This window comes from Mangifera indica, chromosome 20 (assembly GCF_011075055.1).
Source record: "Mangifera indica cultivar Alphonso chromosome 20, CATAS_Mindica_2.1, whole genome shotgun sequence".
NCBI classification, from domain to species: domain Eukaryota; kingdom Viridiplantae; phylum Streptophyta; class Magnoliopsida; order Sapindales; family Anacardiaceae; genus Mangifera; species Mangifera indica.
In genome coordinates, this window is record NC_058156.1 from 1,530,925 (window position 1) to 1,544,751 (window position 13,827).

Sequence of the window (13,827 nt, forward strand, 5' to 3'; positions counted from 1 at the left end):
CGGCAGCATGCTCACAACCAGCTGGCTATTATAAATTAATCGAATTGGAAAAAGCCTTTGTCACCTCCATGATCGTGCTTCTTTTGGATTGTATATATGGTTAACTTCGTTGTATTTTAACCTGGAAATCGGTGTTGTCTTTTCTTAGAAAAGTGAGAAACTTTTCCATTTTTCGAGCTTACAGATTCTCTTCTGCATTCAATATATAGCATATATTTCTTTGCAAAACAAGACATACAAACTTGACCTTAAAAGAATAATAATTTGATTTCTTAAATGGTAAAAAAGAATTACAAAATTAAACTTGAATAAAGCCAAAATTTATAGAACCAATGATGCAGAGAAGTGTAAAATGAAAAAAAATTGTAAAGATTTAAGAAGAAAAGAAGCTGGAATCAGAACATTTATGCTCTTCACAGGATGCCATTGAATATTGCAGAAGCTGCTGATCCAATAACAGCTGTAAAGAAGACTGAAAAACTTAGCTGCAATGGCGACGAAGATGTAGGTGGTGGCTGTGGAATAGGACCAAACACAGTCGGGTAAGAGGGTGCATTGGCAGGAAATGCACCAGGATCAGAAGAAGGAGAAAAAGCAGACACATTCCCGACTGCTACATGTAGCTTCTGCTTCTTTTCACAGTGCCCTGGCTCTCCACTGGTGAAGAAAAAATCCCCATTTGCAGTGATGTTAAACAGAGAGTTGCCATTGTTCATGTACAGAATTGGATCAGTAATGTTACATGAATTGTAGGATGATTCCGAGACTTGAATCACTGAATCTTGACTTGGTGGGTACAAAAACACTGCAATAATTTTGATCATAAGAAGCATAAATGTTATCAGAGGAGAGCTTATTGAGAACTTTTTCATGGCGATGAAGATGAAGCATGTAAAATTTAAAAGAGCTTACAGAGAGAATCTCCAATCCTGGGGTTGTTGTTCTTGGACCAGTTGGTATAAACTGATGGATTTGCAGAAGTGGGAATTCCCCAAGCATCTAAATCTCCAACCTTGTACTGTAAACATGACACTTTGGTCTGTAATAACATAAGAAACTGAAAAGCAAACAATAATATCTGAAATCTGCAGCTTCTAAGATTGGCCATCTCCACCTTTGCTCTCAAGCTCCTTCTCAAATTTAAGAGACACTCGAGGCCAAATCCTCTTGGCTTATTTGTATATAGACAGAACAGGTTGCACAATCGAGGACAAGTTTGAACGCTCATTTACCTGGATGCCCCTAAGAGCAAATATTTATTTCTGACAAATAACTCCTTTTACGATTGAACTACTTATATTAAATTATAAATTTTAGATCCAATAATTAATTTATCAAATCATAATATCAATTAAAGTTAAAAGTTTAATTTCGATACGATGCCAACGGATTCTAAAGTCAACTATTTCTCTTGATAATTTCATATTCTTTATCATCCGAATTACCCTTTAGGGCTGGAGAGTAAAATTGGAAAGTTGTAATTGCATAAAGAACAGACTGGCCTAAATGGTCAAACCGCGTGAAGGGAAAAATAAGTTGGAAATCAACAGAACAAACGGTGGAGATCTGCAAATGGGCTGTAATGGGAGATCTAGGTGGAGATGCTTAAAATCCTTCTTTAATGAAATCATACCCGGTTGACATGGATAGAGAGGGAAATTAAATTAATTTAAAGGGTTAAAATTGAGAAAGAAGAAAGATATATAAAATAGGTAACAATGACAAATTGGCCAGTTGGAAGGACTTGGCAAATGGCATATTCTGCTTTGTCAAATTTAAAATATCGTTCAATTCAATAATCATCTCAACATGCCATGTGGAGAGGACAGTCAGACATGTCTGTTCTCATAATTAAATCAATATATTAAAAATTTTATAGATAGATTTGAATCGAATTGAATTCAATAAAAATAAATTTGAGTTTGATTTAAATCAAAAAAATTAAACTTAAATTTCATGAATTGTAAAAAATTGTTGACAAGAAAAAATGAAGATCATCAAAATTGAAAAAGAAGAAGAATCGCCAAAAAAGATAAATATATTATCATTATCAATGAAAAGTAATTAGAAAAGTTGAATTTTCCGACAACTTAATCTATTTGAGTGGATTCAAGTTTGGACTTATTTGAGCTAAACACTAAGGTGAGTGTTTGCCGGCTTAGTTCAAATCCACCTCAATCTGGCATCGTTGCGAGCCCTGGCCAGCTTGCTATCCAAGAGACGCTTTTGGATCCCATTTACAGTAACATGGAACTGCAGCTATCTTCCTGCCTCAACAATTTTGCAGCCATCAAATTGTGTTTTAAGCACAAATTGTTGGCTTAAACTTTAAACAAAGGCAGATTGACTTACACATCTCAAACTTTAAACATGACAGCACAACAGCTGGTTTTAAGGAGCAATAAAAAAATTGCAGAGAGCACTGTGACAATCATCTACTTATCTAAGTTACTATATATAATCCAGCTATTTCGTAAGCAACTTCAGCGATTTCATAAACAATATTATCCAAAAGGCGAGTTCAAAAATCTATACGAACTCATTTTGATTATATAAATAAGTACATATTTATATGTATCATTATGTGATTGATTGATTTTATCTTCAAATACAGACTGTATGGTGCCCAACTAGGGATGTCGCCAGTTGTGCCATGCTGCCTTGGATCGCTCTATCATGCTGGCGGCCAGGCCAAGACCCATTACAGTGCGGGGCCTCTGAAAATTTAAAAAATAGGCAACAAGAATGAAACAAAAAACTTTGAACTGACAAAACCTGAATGCAAAATCCTACTGCAAAAGTCTGGTGGAAATCAAAGTGTTCTAAGATAGACAAAGCAGCAGGTATTTAGTTGTTTATCCAAGCAATTTCAATGAAGAAAACAGTTACATTAAAGCACCTTTACCTTGATCTGTGATTTTAGCTCCTATCAGAATTAACACCGACAAATTCTTACTGGAAATTAATTACACGAACTTTTTCATATCAAACTTGCAGTGGTCTACAGTTGTGACAACTCTGTAAGCCATTCTGTAACATGCTCCATCTCTTAAGATGTGATGAATGTGAAATAGTCCACACTTCTTCGCAAAGAATCCACTGGAGCAGGGTTTAACCCAGATACGAATACAAATACATATACAGAAACAGAATACATTTCAAGAATTCTCAAAAATTAGATTATTTTGGAACAGAAGAGAAATTCATCAGTCAAGCAACAACAGACCTTATTCTGTTCAGCAATAAGCCAAGACTAAAGGCCGAAAAAAGTATAGAAGTGGCAATGCCTCCCAATATGCGGCCTAACATCAAAATTTTTTACTGAGGAGAATGTTTGGTGATGCAACTTAGTATATAAGTTATACAGTAAGTTACACAGGTTCTCCTTCAGCTCCTAAATTTGGAATATAATTTACCTGTAAGTACCCTAGAACATCACCAGAAAGACATAGTACCGAAAGCAAAATCACAAATGAAAAAAGAAATGAGAATTGAGAGAGATTACACATCATGAGAGAGTAAACAAGGAGGTAGTTGTTCTTGAAAGCATTGAAAGAATAGAGGGTGTTGATTCGGTCTTTGCTGTTTTTGCTGAGCTCCAAGGCTGCAACGACTGCCACCAGAAAACCAAAAACAACGAAGTAAGAGGCCTCCATTTCTCTGTTTTCCTTCCCTTGGAGCAACAGGTTGATAGATGAACTGTGTAAAACGAGATCAAGTAACGTAAAAAGTGACTTGGCATCAACCAAGAAATCGACATACGAGGTGGGTTTGATTTATCATTCAAAGTGCCCTCACAACACCCCACCCCTACCCCCACCACCTCCTCTCTCTGTTTCGTCGTTTCCCTGGACTCTGGAGCCTACTCTTATAAATTATTAGATTATATATGAATTTTTTCAACAAAGAATATCGTAATAAAATAGACTCTTTTATTTCTGGTTTACATGAAAAAGACAGCACAGTTTATTGAGTTCTACCATTTCAACCAAGAAAAAACCAAAGAAATATTGATATTGATTCTTTGATCATCTCTTATTTATTCATCTTAAACTTCTTCACATCCTCAACAGTTGCGTCTCTAAACAACCCCACGTCAACAGAGCCACAAACCATATGATATCCTCGTCTTTTTAGATCAGAAGGAGCATCATGCGGCATTGCGAAGCCAACCAAGTATGCCTCACCACTTTCTAACACTGCCTTCTCAGCTAGTCTTATCGTCTCCTTGACTCTCTCGTTTCCAGGGTCCTGCAAGCACCCAAGACTCGCACTCAGATCCAATGGTCCCACCATCACACAGTCCACCCCATCAACGCCAGCGATCTCCCCGCTTCTCTTCACAGCTTCCCCTGATTCAACCTGGCATATTATCAGCAACTCTTTTTCATACTTGCTCAGATACTCTTCATCAATCCCATATTTGGAAGCTCTGACAATGGGGTGAGCAGCTCCACGGACACCAGCAGGAGGGTACTTGCAATACGATATAGCTTTTTTGGCCGAATCAGGATCGTCGATCATGGGGAACATGAGTCCATCGGGGCCCAAGTCAAGGGCTTTCTTTGCCCAGGTGGGTGAATTCTCTGGTAAACGAAGGATGGCGGGAGTGCGGGTAGCGGCCAGTGCGTGGAGGCAGGAGAGAGCCTCAGAGATGCCACCATGGCCGTGTTCCATGTCAACAACCACAAAGTCATAGCCGGCATGGCCAGAAATTTCTGCTAGAGTTGGGGAGAAACTGACGAGGAAGATGCCGTAAAGAGTCTCTCCGTTGTTGAGACGAGCTTTCAGGGTTTTAGCAGCAGTGGTGTTGTTGGATGAATCCATCTGAGCTTTCAGGGTTTCAGGCCGTGAAGACTCTACCCTCTTAAGTTAAATGATAGTAAGTTTGAAGTTTGTTTTGTGGAGTAGAAGGATAGACGGATGATAAATGAAGACGAGTGTAAAAGGACAGTCCAGCTGCAGAACGCCACTGAAGAGCATCGCACGTGTCAAACTTCATTGACATCACCGAAAGCTCCTCTAAGTTGAAATGATTCCTTTGAAACTTTTTTGTTTGTTCTGTAGTGACTGAAAACTCTCCCCATCCCAGCTCAATTGTTATGCTAAGATAGATAAACCATAACAAAGAGCAATGAGTTACAGACAGACATCATATTAATTTAGTAGCCTGAGGGATTTCCATAGACGCCACCACAAATTTAGCACTTCCGATCTTATAATGGTAGAAAAGGCAGCAAAAGAATTTCACAGTGAGCTGAAGTGGAGGCAGTTGAAGCAGATTCCAGAAACCGCACACGTGGCAGAATAGCATAACATCAAATATATTTGAATTAGATTGTTAGCAGGATAACAAAGTAGATAAATTGGCTTGTAGCTGGAAAATGGGAGGATACCGCATTTCGAAGGGGACTAATGCACTTATAAATAAGAGGAAGAAGGTGAAGGAAGGCATTAAGAAGTAAAAGGTAATTAAGGGGCTTAGGGGGATTGTCCTGTTTGATGATTATTTCAGAATAATTTCAGTAGAACTTTTGTATATGCCGAATTTCAATCAACAGAAGTAGTTTCCTTTGAGCTGAGTTTGTATTACATTGAGAGCAAAAATTACATCTACTGTTCACATTATTTCCAGCAGGAATGCACATCGGAAGCTGTGCAGAGCAACCGGTTGAAGAACAGCATGTTGCTGTTGCCCAGGTATTCATCAGAGAGCAATGGCAGCGGCAGGCTTGTTCTATTTGTATGAAAAGCCCTCAACTAAGGCTTTTCCTACAAAATTCTCTGGAGGACCATGGCAATGACAGGAAATTGTACCCATCATATTTTGTTCTTTTTGTATGCAGATCTCTCAAAACTTCTGCTTCTCCTACAAAATTTCCAGCTTATTTTGTCTACTCTGCCTAAGGTAAAATGCCAAATAGAACAAATGCCACAGCTAAAGATTGAACAATTCCAACACAAAATTCATTATTACAGTTTCATGCCAGCAATCTCAGTGATGGTGGAGCTAATTTTCTGCCTGTGAACCTATTTTACAAGACATGAACCCATTAAAAGTTCTAACTTTCGGTTCAAAATTGAAACTGCAAAGAAGATCCCAGTTTTAGCAATCTAAAACAAGAAAACAGAAATCACCACATTTCCAAGAAAGAAAAATGCAAAATTATAATTTATTATCTACCCAACAGCAATCAGACCAATCCTTCATTCGCTCCAGTATTTTTCATCAGCATCTTTCAACTGCTTCCTCTCACCATCACCATCGTCATCATCAGATCCTTTCATCAAACTCATCTTAAATCTTCTCACATCCTCCACAGCAGCACTCTTGAACAACCCAACATCGACAGCACCAGACACCATGTGATACCCACGCGACTTCATCTCCTGGGGGCCATCATGAGGCATAGCAAATCCAGCTAAGTAAGCCCTTCCACCGCCCAAAACACCTCTCTCCGCCACTCGCATCATCTCCCTAACCTTCTTGTGACCAGGGTCCCATAAGTACCCCATACTCGCACTCAAATCCAAAGGTCCCATTTGCACACAGTCAACCCCATCCACCGCCGCGATTTCTTCAACATTTTTAACCCCATCTACACTCTCCACCTGGCACATGATCAACAATTCCTCCTCGTAATTACTCAAATACCCTTCGTCAATCCCATAATCCGAAGCTCTCACCACCGTATGAGCCGATCCACGAATTCCAGCGGGTGGAAATCGGCAGTACGACACTGCTTTCTTCGCGTCTTTGGGGGACTCAATCAAGGGGAACATAATCCCTTGAGGACCCAGATCAAGAGCCTTTTTAGCCCAAGTTGGGCAACTCTCGGGGACACGTAAAATGGCCGGTGTCCGCGTGGCACCAAGAGCGCGAAGGCAGGCAAGAGCATCAGAAATTCCACCGGGGCCATGCTCCATATCGACAACCACAAAATCGTAACCAGCCATCGCCGAAATTTCAGCGAGAGTCGGGGAGAACGAGAGTAAGAAAATGCCGTAGAGGGTCTCATTGTTTCGGAGGCGAGATTTCAGGGAATTGGAAGAGGTAGCAGGGGAAAGAGGATCAACAGGAGAAAGATCAGAAGGGGAGGATGACGATTTGAGTGGGGTGAGAGCTGGGAAAATCTGTTTATTGGGTTTGAAAAAGAGTGATTTTGGAAATGAAATGGTTTTATTGTTGGGCAGTTTGGTAGTAACAGTGGCGGCAGGTGAATTGCAAGTGAGGGCTGCCATAGTTGAGTGCCTGGGTGACCCAATTTTGGAGTGTTAAGCGTAGGATTTGAGTCCTGTTTTTTCCGCACTTGTAATGTTTACTGACTGAAGTTGAAGAGAAAAGCAACAGTATGACACGCGATCACACATCACACATCGTAATACAAGGAATACCGCTTCCTTTCCACTGTTTTGATATTGAGATGTCAAATGAATTGGGTTGGCTTGTGGCCGAGGCCGAAGTGCGGAAAAATGATTCGGTTTGAAAGAACTCGGTCTATACTGTAGCAGACTGGATTGGGTCTGAGGTTTAAACACACGACTTGTGGGTTATCTCGGTGTGGTCCGTTATTGTTTTTATAGTTATTAAAAATTTAATTAATTAATTGTTATAATATAAAAAATTATTTTTTAATAAAATTAATGCGTGGCACTCTAGGGCTCATACTTTTCATAGATCAGTCCGAATTGTAAGGCCTACTATTATATAGGGCTTAGGCTCAACGAGCTGTCTAGAGACAACTTGACCCATTGCCATCTTTAGGCTTGAACAAAAGTATAGTTGTGTTTGGTTTGATTTTGATTTGATGTGATTGAAGAGTTTTTTTTAACTCAAACTGAAAAAATAGTTTAAAAAATTTTTAAATCAAACTACTTTAGGTTTTAAACTAAATCAAATCATAATTTTTAAACATTTTAAATATGGTTTTGTTTGATTTGGATTATAATTTAAATATTTTAAAATCATTCACTTCTAAATATATAGTTAATTTAATAAAATTAATTGAATTATAGATTTCTAAAAGATAATATAAACACATAAAATAATAGTAATATTATACGTACCTATTTTAAGTACACTAATAGAAATATACTTATGTGTATTATTACGTGATTAGATATTACTTTATTTTTAATTTAAAATCATTTAAATACATAATGACACAAATTAAATGTTTATCTATATAAGTACTCAAAATAGTTTTTCTAATAAAATAAATATAAAATATATGCATAATAAAAAATGAAGAAAGCGACAAAATAAATATAAAAAGTAAATTGTACACCTAATTATTTTTTTAAAAAAATATGATTTAATGTTTAATTCAGTTTGAAAATCCTTCAAACTGTAACTCAAATTGAAAATAACAATTAAAAAAAAATTCAACCCAAACTAAATAATTTTATAAACCAAACCAACCATAATTTTTAAACAATTTAGTTCACAGTTTTACAATTTGAACGAAATTATATACACTCCTAAACAAAAGCCTTATAATAAGGGACACCATGGAAATTTTAGGAGTCCTGGAAACATCCAAGAAAACTTAGAAGTAGACCGAGTTCTGGAAAACATCAGGGATAAATTGGAAAGAGAAGGGTCCCGGGATACCCAGAAAAATGCTTGAATGATCACTTGAATAAACTAAAAACGTAATGCTTTTACCCCAGTTGATTATTACTTGAATGCACTTAATAGTCACAATAATTGCTGCTTTTGTTATAATACTGTGTTTCAAGAACATTAGAATTGAAACCGAACGGAATTGGGGAAGAAAACTACCTCTAAATCAACTTCAATTGCTGGTAAAACTATGCCATCACTGGCGGTGACGAGAAAAACCCTAAAAAGAAAATAATTATTTTTAAATTTTGAATAAAAAAATAATTAGATTTTAAAACTAAAAAAAAGGAGAGATTAAAAATATAATATAATTTTAGTTTTTTTTAATCATAATTAAAAATTTTATTAAAATGATAAATATTTAGATTTTGAAACTTCGCGGGCAAAGAGTTTGAGAATCCACTAAACCTTGGGTGGGATGAAGTTTTTAGCCTAAATAGAAATACTGTTTTCACAGGGAATACATTATAAATATTATCCAAAAAGATTGGACTCTATCAATGTCAACAAATCATTATCCAAGATAAGTAAATTGTAGTCTTAATTGCCATAATTTCTATAGAAAAAGATGCAATCAATCAGATTCTAGAAAAGAATGCTGTAAGCCTGTGTTCTCAGTTGATATAAATAGAAATGGAATCTACTTTTCTGTATTTAAAGCTTCAAAGCAGCACGAGCCATGGCCAAAGCGCCCTCATAGCTTTTATTTCCACCAATAAACCCACTCATATGGACAAAGACGCAACCATCGATCCCTGCCTCCTTTGAGAGTTCTTCATCTCTAAAACCTCGCCACTGGGCAGGGAGAGCTCTCCGACTCTCAAATCTATCTGGGGATACTCCCACTGCCTGCACTCGCCACTGTTTACCTCTGTCATCCTGCATATCATATTGTTTGCAGTAAATTTACTTAAAGATCACATCTTTTATACTATACCAGTGACATTTTCTTTTCCTAGTTATCTACACGAATTAACTTGTTCACTTTTTTACTGTTCATGAAGAGAAGTTATTGGCATAGATATAAACATATACCTCATAAAGAACATATTTAATTAGAGGCTCAATCTTCATCTCCTCCTCAAGCTCAAACAAGTGAAGCTTCCACTGCAAGATAGTAAATAAGAAGTTAAGCATACAACCAGAAACCATGAGTTATATAATAGCTTCAAATACTTGCAAAATATAGTTACATATCCAAAGAAGATAAAACACCAACAGCTGCTGCACGGAATGTCCATCAATTAACCCTTACACAAAACTTTTCCATTCTACACAGGAGGAAGTATGTGCAGCATAAATACAATTTGATGGCAGCAAAATGCAGAAAAAAGGTAATGAATGTAATACACAGTAATAGCATAAGATTTAAATATAAAGCATTTTTAAGACTCGTCATAGAACTACAAAAAATGAAACAATCTTTATAGGGAGAATGCATACTTACAGGACAAAATTGTTTCAAAACCATAATTTCACCACTAGGATCAATATCATATCTCGCTGCAAGACATTCCATTACAATTGACCGTGCTGGTAACCATGATTTCACATAAAACCTAACAGTCTGAAAAGAAAGTACAATCATTAAAATATACAAAAACTTAAAAACACATAAAAGTGTTAGGAAGCTTAATCCTTCAACGGCGGTCTTGTAAAGACAGAGACCACACTAGATAGAACAAGAAAATAAAACAAATTGAACAAGAAAATTACATATATCTGTTTCTCAAAAAAAAAAAAAAAAAACCTCACATTTAAAAACTCACTGCCAGTCACAGTCATTGCTCGTTGGAAGGCTTCATTCTCCTTCTCAGCTGATTGATCGGGTTCAATCCAATCCAAATTTAGTTTTCCCACCCTTGAAGACAAATGTGTATTGTTCACATATCTTGGAGGTTTTTCCGTGTCAAACTGGTTAATTCCATTGTCAATTGCGTCAATTGCCTGAAAATATTAACAAGCAAGCAAATCATTAACCAGAGTAGGACAAACAAAAAGCTATATCAATAAAAAACTCTCTGAATAAAGATATGGGCAGTGACATTTGTAAGACATTCGAGTGGCTTCATAGCAAAACAACTCAGTTAAGAACCCTATAAAAGCAGTCATGCCATAAAACAAGGGTACAAATTAGCATTATTAACAAACTACAATAATAACATGGTGGAGCACCAAAAGCTGCTTCTACATTGAAGACATCAGAATTAGATCTAAACAATAGTTGTAGTGAATGAGGCCAAAAATGTCTTCCACAACTCTAACAGAAAAGCACAGAAAAAAGAAGAAGAGAGAAATGAAAAATATCCTCATTTCAACATTATCACGAACATCTGACATTTGTGAAAGAACTACATAAAGCACAAATAATTTTGAGCAAACAATATCTGTTGAGAAATACAGCAGCTTCTCACATAGTCATACCATTGTAACAGACCTAGAACAAAACTGTAAAAAATTGTCTGTATACTGAATAATTAGACAAATGCAGAAACTCATACCTCCATGAAGTTTCTGTAAACAGCCAAATATAACCGATGAACATCTGGGTGTCCTTCATCAAGCTGAAGCTCTTTAGCTATTATTTCCTTTCCAAAATGCTGAACAAAAAAGAGATTACACCGAAAAATTAGATTAATGATCATTAAATTATTAAAACTACCCAAAATTATGTCAGATTAAAGTTGGCCAAACATAAGAATTACTTCAAGTGCCCAGTTTATACAAGACAATCAACCAACTTGTTCATGTGGATTTAAAAAACAAAGAAAAAAGCCAACAAACATTGTATTAAAGGAATACCTTGTAAACAAGACCGGCACTGCTGAGTTTTGTATTGAACCCATGTCCAAAAACCTCCTCAAAGCCCTTTTGATGATGATCATACCGGTCATTACTTGGATCATAAACACCCCCAACATCAAGCACAGCATCAAGACCCTCCAAAACCTGCATGCTCAAAATCAGTTCTTAAACTGCCATCATGTAGAATATAACGAAAAAAAGCATATTATCTTAATCCCACAACACACTGTTCAGAAAGAAAAAGCAACAAATGAACTGACGACAAACCCAACAAAAAAACTTCAAATCCCACAGCAACCTATTCAAAAAGGATTTTTTCTCCTCTTTTTTCAGTTGAGAAGCAAAACAATATGTGTGTGCGTGTGGGTTTGTTAAAAAAAAAGACCTTGAGATCTCGGGTACGGATAATCTGGGCGTTGGAGAACTTGTCGGTGAGGCGAATCATGAAGCAACCCAGAGCTTCGTCGCAGTGGAAGCTGCCGTTGTGTGTGCCTACGCGCTTGAGAGTCGTATTGTCGGGAGAAGAAGTAGAGAAAGGAGGAGAATAAACATAAGTTGAAGGGTTAGCCATGGCTACCAAAGGGCGAATGAGAGAGTTGCTGTGAAAGTTGAATAGGTTCTGCCTAAACCCTCTTGTTGTTACTGACAACATCCCTGAAGTACTTGGAATACTAATAGACACGAAACGACCGATACCTTTCCATTGCCCAAAGCAAAACCCTCTGAGGCTAAGGGGTTAAATTAAAAAGGCAGAAGGACTTGTTAAAAAAATTCAAACTCTTACTCAACAGTTGTCATTGTTAAAAAAATTGGCAAATATTAAGAGTGTAATTATTACGTATTTAGTAATATTAAAAATATAAAATTTTATCATTTTTTATTTTAATTTTAAAAAATAAATATTTTTTTTCAGTTTAGTTTTGAAAACGTACCATTTTTCTCCAAGTGTTTCATTTTCCTTACTTCTTTTTTCGATGACCAAACTCTAACCAAAATCGTTTTTAGCTTATTTTCTTTTTCTGTCAATGTTTCCTCTCTTAATCTTTGGAGATGATGAATTGATAGAAAATACCCTTCACTCAAAGATGCTTCGAAGACTATTCATGAGTTCGTTGATTCATGATGAAAACCCTAGGGCATCGATTCATGACAAAAAACCCTAGGGTGTCGATTCATGACTTGATGAAAAATGAAAACAAAATCACCTTTTGCCTTCGAGCCATCTTTGGATTAAGGGCATTTTTTGCCAATTCGTCATCTCTGAAGACTAAGAGAGAACGTCAACAGACAAAGAAGATAGATTGAAGATGGTCTTAGATAGAGTCCAATCACCAAAAAAAAAAAAAGGAGAAAAATGAAACGTATGAGAGAAAATATAAGTTTTCAAAACTAAACTGAAAAATTTTATTAGTTTTTAAAACTAAAGAAAGAAAAAAATAATTTTTTTAATATTATTAATTAAATAATAATTAATTTTTAATACTAACCGATTCATTTAATAATAACAGTTGATGGATGAATATTTAGAGTTTTTAAACTTAATGGATAAAAGTTTGAAAACGGATTCATCCTTGACTGGGAATAAGTTTTTTGGCCAATTTAAAATACCATAAAAAATAGTTAGGAGTCTAGGAGACAAAAGAAAACTTCCAGGCTAGAAAGATATTTGGAAAATATAAGGGACCCTCAGGATACTTTACAAAAATTAGGATTCAGATTTTTATGATATTGCTATATGAATAAATGGCTAATAAAATAAACTCTTTTCAACGGATTAATTAAAAAAAAAATTATTCATATAATTATGGCACGAAATTATTCTCTTATGCAAACTCACTTTTCAATCATTCTCCACAAAAATCAATCTCTAATTCCCCGAAACAAATTATGGAAAAATCTTACATAATTCAAGGTTCGTACTTTTGGAGGTGAAATTTATTGTGTATTTGAAAGTTCTCTCCCCCTCCCGAACCCCAAAAAAAAAAAAAAAATACAAAAATTATCCAAATATAATATGATAAATTATGAAAAAAAAAAAAACATTTACAAAAACATAACAATACCAGTAGTAATTTTAACATTTTTTTATAGGTTTTCTGATTAAAAATTCAAATATAAAATATCTATCAGATTGTTAAATGTAATATAATATAATATATACTCAAAATTTAATCAACACAAAAAATTATCATGTGAAGTTAAAAATTTAGATTAGGATTGAATTCAAATCGAACCCGTTCGAGTTTGAACTCGAACTCAGTTCGAACGAGCCTGAAACGAGCCAATCGTAATCAAACTCGAGCTATTCGTCAGATTTTTCAATTAAAAAATTTAATACAAGACGACATCATTTTGACTAATATGTATTAAAACGATATCGTTTTAATAATAAAAAA

The 13,827-nt window shown here is 35.7% G+C and overlaps 5 protein-coding genes across 5 annotated transcripts; 1 reads left to right on the plus strand and 4 right to left on the minus strand.

Annotated features, from left to right (window-relative positions):
- Positions 1-298: 298 nt before the first annotated feature.
- On the minus strand, positions 299-1,176 carry LOC123204629 (mavicyanin-like). The gene is made up of 2 exons (XM_044621397.1): positions 913-1,176; positions 299-805 (listed from the first exon to the last, which is right to left on the minus strand). Exons 1-2 carry the CDS (start codon positions 1,106-1,108, stop codon positions 414-416), a joined length of 588 nt encoding a protein of 195 aa, XP_044477332.1. The 5' UTR covers positions 1,109-1,176; the 3' UTR covers positions 299-413.
- Positions 1,177-3,910: 2,734 nt separating this feature from the next.
- On the minus strand, positions 3,911-4,851 carry LOC123204463 (2-keto-3-deoxy-L-rhamnonate aldolase-like). Its single transcript, XM_044621130.1, has one exon. It carries the CDS (start codon positions 4,825-4,827, stop codon positions 4,036-4,038), a length of 792 nt encoding a protein of 263 aa, XP_044477065.1. The 5' UTR covers positions 4,828-4,851; the 3' UTR covers positions 3,911-4,035.
- Positions 4,852-5,326: 475 nt separating this feature from the next.
- Positions 5,327-5,962, plus strand: LOC123204464. Its single transcript, XM_044621131.1, has 2 exons — positions 5,327-5,448; positions 5,612-5,962. Exons 1-2 carry the CDS (start codon positions 5,385-5,387, stop codon positions 5,905-5,907), a joined length of 360 nt encoding a protein of 119 aa, XP_044477066.1. The 5' UTR covers positions 5,327-5,384; the 3' UTR covers positions 5,908-5,962.
- LOC123204462 (2-keto-3-deoxy-L-rhamnonate aldolase-like) lies at positions 5,946-7,451 on the minus strand. Its single transcript, XM_044621129.1, has one exon. The coding sequence runs from the start codon at positions 7,240-7,242 to the stop codon at positions 6,208-6,210; it is 1,035 nt and encodes a 344-aa protein (XP_044477064.1). The 5' UTR covers positions 7,243-7,451; the 3' UTR covers positions 5,946-6,207.
- Positions 7,452-9,150: 1,699 nt separating this feature from the next.
- LOC123203911 (MYG1 protein-like) lies at positions 9,151-12,149 on the minus strand. The gene is made up of 7 exons (XM_044620394.1): positions 11,817-12,149; positions 11,429-11,575; positions 11,128-11,226; positions 10,382-10,573; positions 10,074-10,193; positions 9,662-9,733; positions 9,151-9,505 (listed from the first exon to the last, which is right to left on the minus strand). The coding sequence occupies exons 1-7, from the start codon at positions 12,081-12,083 to the stop codon at positions 9,281-9,283; spliced, it is 1,122 nt and encodes a 373-aa protein (XP_044476329.1). The 5' UTR covers positions 12,084-12,149; the 3' UTR covers positions 9,151-9,280.
- Positions 12,150-13,827: the final 1,678 nt, after the last annotated feature.